Source organism: Lepidochelys olivacea (assembly GCF_965140295.1).
Source record: "Lepidochelys olivacea isolate rLepOli2 genome assembly, chromosome: 4".
In the NCBI taxonomy this organism is placed as follows: Eukaryota; Metazoa; Chordata; order Testudines; family Cheloniidae; genus Lepidochelys; species Lepidochelys olivacea.
In genome coordinates this window covers 32,003,332-32,016,760 of record NC_140414.1, presented here as the reverse complement: position 1 = coordinate 32,016,760, position 13,429 = coordinate 32,003,332, and the positions used below count along the sequence as shown (strand labels likewise).

The window sequence follows — 13,429 nt, the reverse complement described above, 5'->3', positions numbered from 1 at the left end:
GTTGCCATTTTGGAAAAAGTGTCTTTTGCTAACTTACCCCAGGTCACACCCCAGGAAGTCTGTGGCACTGGGGACACATTTTCTGAGTCCCAGTTTAGTGCCTGAACTGTAAAATCATCCATTCTCTCAGCTCAGGACATTTAGTGGCCTTTATTTAGAAAACTATGCAGACTAGTCAGCATTTTTTAAATTTAGATGGCACATCCTAGGGCATATGTATATTACTTTGACATAATCTCATGTTTTTCTTTGTTTTAGTGAAGCAGATTTAAGGATAGTTCTTTCATTCTAAGAAGGAGGGAGGAATCCCTGCCTTGCAGACAGTTCCTATATTTTGAAAATAGCAATCATAATATTCTGCAGTTGATATATTTGTGCCAGGCCCTTTATGTAGATTGCTCCTAGGTAAGTACAAGAGGTTGGAAATCTGTGATAAATTATTATATTCAGAGACTCATACATAATGGAGTTATTTAAAAGAAAATTATTTGGTTGTTCATTTTAGGCTTCCCTTATAATGCAAGATTACATTCCTTATTTACAGGAGCATCCAGAGAGATGTAGAGGATTGCTGCACTATGGAAACAAATCAAAAGATAGCCAGACGTGTTAAAACTATAATCACTATTATTATTTGTACTCCAGTAGGTCCCCACTGAGATCAGTACCCCAGTGTGCTAGGTGCTTTATGTACATATAGTAAGAGACAGATCCTACCCCAAAGAGCTTACAATCTAAAAGGACAAGACAAGTGAAAATGAAGCATTATTATCCCTATTTTACAGATGAGAAACCCGGAGATTAAGGGTATGTCTACACTGCAGCTGGGAGACAGGATTCCTAGTGTGGGTAGACAAACTTGTGTTAGTCCAAGTAGAGCTAGCAGGCTAAATGCAGTAATGGGAACACTGTGGCATGGGCAGTGGCTCAGGCTAGCCACCCGAATCCAAGCCCGCCTGTTCCCTGGGTCTGATCTTGGGGGACTAGCCCAAGCTGCTGCCTGGGCCACGAATTCCACACTGCTTTTAGCTCACTAGCTCCACTCAAGCTAGCACAAGTCTGTCTACATTCCTTGGGATTCACACCTCCCACCTGCAGTGTAGACATGCCTTCAGGTCAAATAGAAAGTCTGGCAGAGGTAGAGAATGAAACACTATCTCCTGGCCCTAAGTCCAGTTTCTCAAAAAGACCATCCTTCGTCTCAATTTATTTGAGTCCTAAACATTATCTCAAATCCACTTTAAATCCTTTAAGGTGGCTAGTCTATAAGAAGAAGAGAAAGATAAAAACAACTTGGTTTCTTTTAGTGAAAGAATATTTTTTAAAGCTTTCCCAAATCACTTTCTCCTCCCACCCACTCACTGTTGCAATAACAGCAAACAATGCTGGGAGGAAAATGAAAGAAGAAAGTAGGATTTAATACAAAGGTTTAATTTATTTAATAAATCATTTTATCACGCTAGAGAGCAAGAACAAGCAGGAGAAGGAAGGTGGCATTGTCCTGTTTTAATCAAATGGTTCCCAACCAGAGCTTATAGACGAGGTCTATATCCAGTGTCTAGTTAGCACCTCTTCCCCATCCTTGGCTCCCTGGCATTCCAGAGTTTGTATAGTTATAGTCAGTCTTATATGAAGAAACAATTTGCTACAGTGGCATCTGTTTTGAGTATTGAAATCATGGACGGTGAAACTGTCATGGACTGAATAGGAGAGATGCATGGCCAAGCAAAGAGCGGAAGCTGAAAAGAGCACTCGTGTCCTTGATAATGTCTGGAGTGATTTCCCACAGGATAGGTACTGCAGTATGATAAAAATAACATTATTTCAGGAATGAAACTTAAGGTCAGGAAAAAAAAATCAGCAGCAGGATAAAAAAATAGAAACCTTTCTGGATAAAAATATGAGTGTTAAATAATAACTGTAGTTCCGGAGATTAATTTTGGATTCAGTACTTCATAGTGGCTGGCTCCCTGTTCCCCGCCCTGTTTTAAGGCAAATACCTATCGACTTTCACTTGTCCTTCAAGCAAGAAATGATGTGCACGCTATTCAGAGATCAGATGCTACTGAAACCAAATAAATGAATATTGTAATTGCATCAAAGTTACCTGTGGAAAGACATTCATATCTTGGGGGAATTTAAGAGGGGAGTGCTCTTTTAAAAATATTTGTATTTGGTTAATAAAAATATATGCTTTTACAGATCCATTATTGTATTGGGTCAGTTGGCAGCTGTTGCAATGGATCTTTTAGTTCACTGGAGCTTTACTCTTTGCAATGTGTTTCTGCTTGGGGTGTATATCTGTGTACTTCCATTAACCTTCTTGACAACAGCTATTTTGTTCCAAGAGTTGCTGCAGCTTATTACTGAGGAGGTACACATTGTGCTCTCTCATTATTTTCCTTAGTCTAAGCTAAACGTTAATATATACTAAAGTATGTGTTTTCCATTGGTGTATGGGAAAACATAAAACTTCCTTTAATTACCATTTAAAAGAGTCTCACTGTTTTTCTGCATATTTTATGTTTTTGAATCACTACCCTAAAGATCTGGAGCCACATGCACGGTGGATTGACATGCCAATATAAGCAGTGGCACATGAACGAATAGTCCTCATCGAAGGTAGATAAGCAAACTTAGCCAGAACAGCAGTATAGGGAGGCATTCTGAACCAGCCCCTAATATGTTTAATTGCTCTTGCACAAGCTGGACAAAGGGATAGATAGGTCAGTGGAGAGTTTTGAAAAATAAATATGGTGAGGAGGATCTAGCAACAGACAAGTGTCCTGAAAAGTTTAGTTTACTTTAAATTAGACCCACCGCTCCACAGGGGCAGAGTCAGAACAGAATAGATGAGCAAAGCAACACTCAGATTCCGACACCAGGAGAAAATATGGAAATTTCACAGGCGAATAAAGATGCTTCAAGTATACATTATCTAACATCATTATTTTCTTAAATGCATTTGACCACTATGATAATAGTCTGTATGTTCCCAGAGGGACTGGAAGGATTTTTTGTAGTAGTTCTATTTAGGAACTTGATGTAAGTGTGTCATACTTTTCGTCGGAGAGGACACTGTAGGATATTAACAGTATAAAGTCTGCATTTTTGACTAAGACCCAACTCAACAGTCCACTTTTTCTATGTAAGCCAAATAATATACCAACACTGTGTCAAGTGCACACAAGTATGAAATTAATATAGGTCATTTATTTAATTTGCATATCTGTGCCGAAATCTCACCTTTCAAGGTTAATGCAAATGAAACAGGTCCAAACAAAACCAGACATGTGTCAGTAATGGCTCATATTAGTACATTCAAATGGGAAAAGAGAGCCTGATTTGCATAGCTTTTGGACAATTACTAATGCCTTTTGGAGTGTCCAACTATGATCCTACAGTCAAACATAATTGATCACTATGAATTATGTATTCATAATGATTAATTGTGATGACTAACCACTGGTGTTCAAGTCAGTGACAACCATAGTTGTCATTATTATATTAATTTGCAACACTGGAAATTATGATGAACCAAATGGACTTCATTTACTTAACATAACCTATACTCTGTTTTAATTACGGTGTGTTTGGACAGTGTCTAGTCAGAGACGATGCCAAGATTTATTTTATTGTGTACTATTAGTAAAAAAAGTTTAATCAAGGCCAAGAGGATTGTTACTCCAAATATTTATACTGAGCAATATATTATGCTCCTGTTCTATTATTAAGGAGTAAGTTGCAGACTGGATACAGCTTCACACAAAGTCCCTCTGTGATTAGTGGCATTATATGGCTGGATGGGAAATATCCTCAATGTACACAGCTGTAGGGATGTTTTTGCTCATCTTGAAAATATCAGGAGATTCAGAAGACAGAATAAGTTACTATTTACCAGAAACTTGAAGTACTCATTCGGTAGAACATAATAGTTTGTATGCACTAGAGCCAGTTTAAGCAAAAAAAAAAAAACCCCAAAAAAACAAAAACAAAAAACAAACTAAAACAACCCCAGTCTCTCTACAAAGCCACTGGATCAGGCCCTTCTGCTGTATGTCCAAAGATTCAGGGTACAACTTTCTCCCCTGCCTTCCATCGAGTCCAAACTGCTCCTCTATGCCTGCTGAAGGAGTTCAATCTCTTGAGAGTGGGGGTGGAGGATGAGAACAGATCATGTGTACAGAACTGGAGTGTGACTTTGTGCAGAGACTTAGGTGAACAGTGGATAGAGGATACTCCCCAGCAGGGCCGCAACAGTTGGTGTGACATCGTGACTACCATGGAAATCAAGCTACCGCCAGAGCTGTATGAAGCAGCTCATGCTCCAAAGCAGACACCAGTGGAACACAAGCAATAAACATCTCACAATTCAGCCTGTCTGTTGTAAGGTGGATCTTGTAGGACCTGGTCACCCTCTGCTGTTTCAGGTTCGGCAGTAGGTGCTCTAGCTGCTCTGATATTCACCAGATACTCCAGCAATGAGAGTAGCCTGATGAAGAACAGCAAAAAACTAAGTGAAGGTTATGGGACCATACAGTCACACTGCAAGTTTGCTCTGGTCATAACATTTAGGATTCATCCTGCAAATCTTTATTTGAATATTTCCATTGGGCCTGATTCACCTCTCCCCTATACTGTGTAAATGAGGAGTAAGCCCACTGAAGGCAATGAGAAAGTCAGGATAAAATCAGTGGAAATTGGAGGAGAATTAAATTTCTTGCTTTCAGTGGGACTACTTGTGTGAACGCAGACCACTCAGACGAGCAAAGGCTTGCGAAGTTGGGCAATAAAACTCAAATATTTAAAATGAACAAAAAATGTTAATTTTCCAGGCTGCTGGATGACCTGCAGTACTTTTGCACCATGTCATTCTGCCTATTGTCATGGGCTTTGCCTCCTTACTTGATGGTGTCCTTTCTGGGAGTACAGCTATTGAATGAAGGGTAGCAAAAACCGATGATTACGATATCTATCAACTTCTCAATCAGTTTACACCACAATCCCAAATGTGGGTAAAAGCAACATGTAAACAAAACGACAAAGCCGCCAGTGATAATAGCATGCTGTTAAAGCAGCAGCCCCCGTAGTGGTCAAATCACCAGTGAAAAGAACTGGTTCCAAAGTGTCATCCTTCCTCTCCCTCCTCCCGCAAACTCCTTGACCAATACACAGAAAGAATCTAACAGTAATACATGGAAGGTCATTTTCATCTCCAAATGGCAGGTTTCAGCTACAAGCCAGGGGCGGGGATTCCATTCCCTGTTCTGCCAGACTTCCTGTATGACAAGGCAGGCGAGGTAATATCTTTTATTGGACCAACCTCTGCTGGTGAAAGAGACACTCTTCTCTTTTCCACAGAGCTCTTCTTCTGGTCTTCAGGCTTCCTGTGGGACCTTGGACAAGTTGCTTAATCTCTCTGTGCCTCAGTTCCCCATCTGTAAAATGGGGATAATAGCACCTCTGTGAAGTAGCGAAGTGTGGTGAGGATAAATACATTAAAGATTAGGAGGTTCTCAGATACAATGGTGATAGTGGTCATCTAAGTGCTTGGTCTACATACAGAGTTAGGTCAACATAAGGCAGCTTATGTTGACCTAACTATGTCAGTGTACACACTACAGCCTTGTCATATTAGGTGCCCTACCACACCAACATCATAACTCCACCTCCGTGAGAGGCATAGGGCTTATGTCAGCATAATTAGGGCAATGCAGTTACTGGTGGCTGACTTGTCAATTTCATGGAGCTGGGAGGCAGCTGGGCATAGGTGCCGAAGGAAAAAAAACGTGGGTGCTCAGCAACTACTGGCGGCTCCCCCTGTTCAGCTGCTCCCTGTCCAGTGCCTCCCACCTGTTGGCAGGCCCTGCTGATCAGCTGCTTCCCCCCCACCCCAGTGCCAGCACCTCCAGCCTGCCGCAGTCAGCTGTTCAGCAGCAGGCAGGAGGAGCTGGAGGGCAAGGGGGCCGGAACGGAGCAGGAAGAGGCGGGGTGAGGGTGGTGCAGGCACCCCCGGGAAAATGACAAAGTCAGTGCTCGTGCAGCTGGGCTCCCGGGGGGATATGGGGGGTGCTGTGCAGAGTGGAGAGCCCTGGCTCTTAGTGCCCCACACTGCCCCTCTTCAGTCGGTGGAAGCGCTCCTTGTGAGGACCTGCACACCAATAGACGGAGGGTAGTGTGGACATCAGCCACCGTAGGAATTACTGCAGTGGATGTAAGTCAACCTAACACAGATCGATCTATGACTGTTGTGTAGACATGCCCTTAGATAGATTAATAGATGTTATTTGGAGCTGAGGGCAACCAGCATCCCTTATGAAGTGGTCAGCACCTTACAAGACTGATTTCAAAATACTGAATAATTAAAGGTTTCAGAGGGGTAGCTGTGTTAGTCTGTATCAGCAAAAACAATGAGGAGTCCTTGTGGCACCTTAGAGACTAACAAATTTATTTGGGCATAAGCTTTCGTGGGCTAGAACCCACTTTGTCGGATGCATGGAGTGAAAATACAGGAGCGGGTATAAATACAAGAAAGGATGGGGGGTTGCTTTATCAAGTGCGAGGTCAGTCGAACAAGTTAAATCAATTAACAGCAGGATACCAAGGGAGGAAAAATAACTTTTGAAGTGGGAAGAGAGTGGCCCATTACACACAGGTGACAAGAAGGTGTGAGTAACAGTAGGGAGAAATTAGTATTGGGGAAATTAAGTTTAGGTTTTGTAATGACCCAACCACTCCTAGTCTCTATTCAGGCCTAATCTGATGGTGTCCAGTTTGCAAATTAATTCCAGTTCTGCAGCTTCATGTTGGAGTCTGTTTTTGAAGTTTTTTTGTTGAAGAATTGCCACTTTTAGGTCTGTTATTGAGTTACCAGAGAGATTCCTCCGATCCCTCAGACAGAGACAAACACCTCCAGAATCTCTATCAAGTATTCTTAAAACTGCAATACCCACCTGGTAAAGTGAAGAAACAGATTGCCAGAGCCAGAAGGGTACCGAGAAGTCACCTACTACAGGACAGGCCCAACAAAGAAAGTATCACAAGGCCACTAGCTGTGACCTTCAGCCGCCAACTAAAACCTCTCCAGCGCATCGTCAAGGATCTACAACCTATCCTGAAGGACGACCCATCACTCTCACAGACCTTGGGAGACAGGCCAGTCCTCTCTTACAGACAGCCCCCCAACCTGAAGCAAATACTCACCAGCAACTACACTCCAAAAACACCAACCCAGGAACCAAACCCTGCTACAAACCCCAGTGCCAACTCTGTCCACATATCTATTCAAGAGACACCATCATAGGACCTAACTCTAACAGTTCCCACTATCAGTTATGTATGGTCAGATTTTTCCAGAAAGTCCAGGACCGAACATGCTGACCTGTTTTAAAAATCCAGCCAGGTATTTTGGTGCCTAAGTGGGAGTTGAGCTCTTTTAAAAAACTTGGCTCAGGGAGTACAAAATAACTCTTGCAGTTCTGGGATTTTAATATTTTGTTCTGCAGTTCAGAACTTTTGTAAACTTTTTCTAAAGAACATCCACCAAACCCGGAATAAACAGGGGTGCCTGTTGTTCCCTTGCCCTGCGTTTATTATCAGACTGTACCTTGAAATGCAGCCACATACCTGGAATTGAATCCAAAACAAAAGGACCATCTGAACATTAATTCTCAAATATCTACAAACTGCAAAATAAAATATAATGGTGAAGCAATAAATGGAAAATATAGGCCTAATAACCAGATGCTTCAAGACTAGTAAGTGTCTGCCCTTCTCATCAGTACTTAAAGGGAAGATCTATGTTCTGATTTAAATAACTATCACTTTAGTGCCTTTAAAATGCCAATCTTAATACTTCACCTATGACTAACAAGAGAAAAATGTAGAAAAATTAAGCCAACCATATTCCATGAAAGCCTTAATGAACATTCATTGCTTGCTTCCATTACCAAATAAAGCTGCAGTGTAATGCATAGTGCTGAACGTGCACATTCCTAATTTAGCATCAATGACAGGCTCGTCTTCACTGCTAAACGATGCGTATTTTTAGCTCAGCGTAACTAACATGCATGAACTATTCTGAGGTAAAAAGCACAGTGAAGACCACACGCTTTAATTCTGCTGCAAGGTAAACTCGCCAAGGTCAACCCTGTACCCCCACCTGGGCTTGACCTCAGCAAGTTTACTTTGTGGAAAAACTAAAGCCTCTTTACTGTGTTTTTAACCTTGCGGTAGCTCAGACACCTTTGTTAGCATGGAAGCTCAGTGAGCAATATATGTTAAAGTCACCAGTAAAACATGGACATTTTTGCAGTCCTAGTTTCTCCAGACAACACGTTTTCTTTATTCTCTTTACAAATGATCCACCTCACCTTCACTAAATCTTAGCCTGAGATTTTGTGGTGCCTCTGTAACAAACACAATTCACTTCTGTCTTCGCTTTTCAGCTCAGAGAAGTGGGCCGATTTACCGCCTTTTACATATTCTTCTGGATATTGGCTGCTGATCACCTCTTGCCCCGCTTCATAGGGTTACATTATGTGGTCACATGAATCATAGAATCATAGAATATCAGGGTTGGAAGGGACCTCAGGAGGTCATCTAGTCCAACCCGCTGCTCAAAAGCAGGACCAATCCCCAGTTAAATCATCCCAGCCAGGGCTTTGTCAAGCCTGACCTTAAAAACTTCTAAGGAAGGAGATTCTACCACCTCCCTAGGTAACACATTCCAGTGTTTCACCACCCTCCTAGTGAAAAAGTTTTTCCTAATATCCCACCTAAACCTCCCCCACTGCAACTTGAGACCATTACTCCTTGTCCTGTCCTCATCTACCACTGAGAATAGTCTAGAACCATCCTCTCTGGAACCAACTCTCAGGTAGTTGAAAGCAGCTATCAAATCCCCCCTCATTCTTCTCTTCTGCAGACTAAACAATCCCGTTCCCTCAGCCTCTCCTCATAAGTCATGTGTTCCAGACCCCTAATCATTTTGGTTGCCCTTCGCTGGACTCTTTCCAATTTATCCACATCCTTCTTGTAGTGTGGGGCCCAAAACTGGACACAGTACTCCAGATGAGGCCTCACCAATGTCGAATAGAGGGGGACGATCCCGTCCCTCGATCTGCTCGCTATGCCCCTACTTATACATCCCAAAATGCCATTGGCCTTCTTGGCAACAAGGGCACACTGCTGACTCATATCCAGCTTCTCGTCCACTGTCACCCCTAGGTTCTTTTCCGCAGAACTGCTGCCTAGCCATTTGGTCCCTAGTCTGTAGCTGTGCATTGGGTTCTTCCGTCCTAAGCGCAGGACCCTGCACTTATCCTTATTGAACCTCATCAGATTTCTTTTGGCCCAATCCTCCAATTTGTCTAGGTCCCTCTGTATCCTATCCCTGCCCTCCAGCGTATCTACCGTTCCTCCCAGTTTAGTATCATCCGCAAATTTGCTGAGAGTGCAATCCACACCATCCTCCAGATCATTTATGAAGATATTGAACAAAACCGGCCCCAGGACCGACCCCTGGGGCACTCCACTTGACACCGGCTGCCAACTAGACATGGAGCCATTGATCACTACCCGTTGAGCCCGACAATCTAGCCAACTTTCTACCCACCTTATAGTGCATTCATCCAGCCCATACTTCTTTAACTTGCTGACAAGAATATTGTGGGAGACCGTGTCAAAAGCTTTGCTAAAGTCAAGAAACAATACATCTACTGCTTTTCCTTCATCCACAGAACCAGTTATCTCATCATAGAAGGTGATTAAATTAGTCAGGCATGACCTTCCCTTGGTGAATCCATGCTGACTGTTCCTGATCACTTTCCTTTCATGTAAGTGCTTCAGGATTGATTCTTTGAGGACCTGCTCCATGATTTTTCCAGGGACTGAGGTGAGGCTGACTGGCATGTAGTTCCCAGGATCCTCCTTCTTCCCTTTTTTAAAGATTGGCACCACATTAGCCTTTTTCCAGTCATCCGGGACTTCCCCCGTTCGCCACGAGTTTTCAAAGATAATGGCCAATGGCTCTGCAATCACAGACGCCAATTCCTTTAGCACTCTCGGATGCAACTCGTCCAGCCACATGGACTTGTGCACGTCCAGCTTTTCTAAATAGTCCCTAACCACCTCTTTCTCCACAGAGGGCTGGCCATCTATTCCCCATGTTGTGATGCCCAGCGCAGCAGTCTGGGAGCTGACCTTGTTCGTGAAGACAGAGGCAAAAAAAGCATTGGGTACATTAGCTTTTTCCACATCCTCTGTCACTAGGTTGCCTCCCTCATTCAGTAAGGGGCCCACACTTTCCTTGGCTTTCTTCTTGTTGCCAACATACCTGAAGAAACCCTTCTTGTTACTCTTAACATCTCTCGCTAGCTGCAGCTCCAGGTGCGATTTGGCCCTCCTGATTTCATTCCTACATGCCCGAGCAATATTTTTATACTCTTCCCTGGTCATATGTCCAACCTTCCACTTCTTGTAAGCTTCTTTTTTATGTTTAAGATCCGCTAGGATTTCACCGTTAAGCCAAGCCGGTTGCCTGCCATATTTACTATTCTTTCGACACATCGGGATGGTTTGTCCCTGTAACCTCAACAGGGATTCCTTGAAATACAGCCAGCTCTCCTGGACTCCTTTCCCCTTCATGTTAGTCCCCCAGGGGATCCTACCCAGCCGTTCCCTGAGGGAGTCGAAGTCTGCTTTCCTGAAGTCCAGGGTCCGTATCCTGCTGCTTACCTTTCTTCCCTGTGTCAGGATCCTGAACTCAACCAACTCATGGTCACTGCCTCCCAGATTCCCATCCACTTTTGCTTCCCCTACTAATTCTTCCTGGTTTGTGAGCAGCAGGTCAAGAAAAGCTCCCCCACTAGTTGGCTCCTCTAGCACTTGCACCAGGAAATTGTCCCCTACGCTTTCCAAAAACTTCCTGGATTGTCTATGCACTGCTGTATTGCTCTCCCAGCAGATATCAGGAAAATTTAAAAAAAGGAGTACTTGTGACACCTTAGAGACTAACCAATTTATTTGAGCATGAGCTTTCGTGAGCTACAGCTCACTTCATCGGATGCATACCGTGGAAACTGCAGCAGACATTATATACACACAGAGATCATGAAACAATACCTCCTCCCACCCCACTGTCCTGCTGGTAATAGCTTATCTAAAGTGATCATCAAGTTGGTCCATTTCCAGCACAAATCCAGGTTTTCTCACCCTCCACCTCCCCCCACACACAAACTCACTCTCCTGCTGGTAATAGCCCATCCAAAGTGACAACTGTCTTCACAATGTGCATGATAATCAAGGTGGGCCATTTCCTGCACAAATCCAGGTTCTCTCACCCCCTCAGCCCCCTCCAAAAACCACACACACAAACTCATTATCCTGCTGGTAATAGCTCATCAAAAGTGACCACTCTCGAATACAGACTAACACGGCTGTTACTCTGAAACCAGGAAAATTAAAGTCACCCATGAGAACCAGGGCGTGCAATCTAGTAGCTTCTGCGAGCTGCCGGAAGAAAGCCTCATCCATCTCATCCCCCTGGTCCGGTGGTCTATAGCAGACTCCCACCACTACATCACTCTTGTTGCTCACACTTCTAAACTTAATCCAGAGACACTCAGGTTTTTCTGCAGTTTCGTACCGGAGCTCTGAGCAGTCATACTGCTCCCTTACATACAGTGAAGAGAGGGTAAGGACAAGGAGAGGCCAAGTACACTGAATCTGTGCTCCATCCACCACTGCCTCTTGCAGAACAGAAGTGCGGGCAATGCAGAAACTACTGCAATATTAGAAGCAGCTCTGCCAGGTGTCCGAATCCCACCAGAGAGATCTCAAGCCTCACACCCTGGGCCTCAGGCTGTGTGATGACCAGAATGTGGGACAGTGATGTTCTTCCACCCAGTCATTAAACCACCAGGATGAGTCTTTCATAATTGCAATTTCCAGTACCTAATATTTCATTTCCATTTTCTGCAGGACGCATAGCACATTGCTCTTGTAGAATACTTTCCTTTGTAATGTTTGTGGTTTTTAAGATGAAGTACTTTGAGGATGCTATTTTTAATAGAATTCTCTGAAACAAGATAGCTTAGAACGGCAGAATATTAATGCTCTGAACATCTTTGTAATGTACATTAAGATTTCTTGGTATGATAAGGGAATGGTACGTATATATATATATACACACACACACACAAATAATTTTATATTATTGCTGATTCCAGAGACTCCCATTTACCAAGAACAGATACGGTGGCTCTTGCTTCATTTTTTACTCAGTCTTTACTCAGCCAACCCTCCCAAGGAGGCCAGCATACCAAATGCTCACTTTCTTACTAAGACAAGCTATCATCTAAATCAATGAGCATTTGCCTGTTTACAAAGAGGATAGAGGAAGATAATCTGACCAAAGGCCTCTGGGTTTGGCCCAATAAAGTCATTGGAATAAGCTAAATTATCTTTTGACGAGATTCACTCACTTCCAGGGCAACAAAGCGCTTCCAGTCAAACTGTCCAGATGCCATCACAGGCAATCATCTGTGCCAAGTCCAAGTCCAGGCCGCTTTCCCAGTCGCTGATAATGGAACACAAAACCTTCTGTGACTCCAGGTTCCAGACCAGGGACTCTATCATCAGCAGCCAAAGTTTACACAATCACAACTCTCATTGCTCTTTCCCTGGGCTTCTTCCTACTCTGCCTTCCACAGACTTTTCCCCCTCCAACTCATCTGGGTGATCCCTTCCTGCACAGGTAGAATCCAGGGCTTTTTGCCCACCCCCATCTGGGTTTCCGCCTACCCACCTCTCTGTACACAGAGGGTGACTTCAGACTCTCCCTGCAGCCCTCTCCTGCTCTCTCCTTTGCTGGCTGTACACAAGCTCAGCCTGCCTCTGGTGCATATAGGTGCAGCCTATATGATTAATTGGCCCCTTCTGAGCCACCTTGGCCCTTTCAGGGGTGGTGTGGGGTGAACACCCCATTGCATATCCACAGAGATGAGGATAGGTTCTTTGGGGGAAAGCCTTCCAAGCACAAATCCAGTAGTGTAACCCCAAGCAGCTGAGAGAGGACATCAAACTAAGAATAGTTTGCCCTGCTAGCCTCACTGTGGAGTGAGTAACAAATTGTTCCCTCTTCCTTGGGTCCTACAACCAGAAAAGGGGATCAGACTTGGCTGTGAGTGACCAAGTTTTCACAGAATGTGGCCCTTCAAATGAGAGGTGTCTGAAGCGGTCACTCACTTTGCTAGTACTGAAGGTCAGTACTGCTTCCGAAATGAGAATAATGTGAAAGGAATGGGGGTTACAAACATCACTGAAAAGGTTTTCCGGGGGAAGTTTACTCAGAGATAAATCCACAAGAATGAGATGTTCCTTGAAGGAAGTGTGATGAAGAATCCTGAAGTTCTGAGCTTCAATCGTG

At 43.6% G+C, this 13,429-nt stretch overlaps 1 protein-coding gene across 3 annotated transcripts in view; it reads right to left on the bottom strand.

The window, feature by feature from the left end:
• Positions 1-13,429, bottom strand: part of LOC311519498 (alcohol dehydrogenase 1-like) — a 92,993-nt gene that overhangs the window by 56,874 nt on the left and 22,690 nt on the right. The window contains exon 1 of one of the 3 annotated variants that reach the window (XM_084626041.1): positions 7,627-7,667. The exons of the other annotated variants lie outside the window; for them this stretch is intronic. Within the exon in view, the coding sequence (XP_084482167.1) occupies positions 7,627-7,656 (30 nt within the window). The 5' untranslated portion in view covers positions 7,657-7,667. Of the gene's footprint in view, positions 1-7,626; positions 7,668-13,429 lie in introns of those variants that run through there. 3 annotated transcript variants of the gene reach the window in all.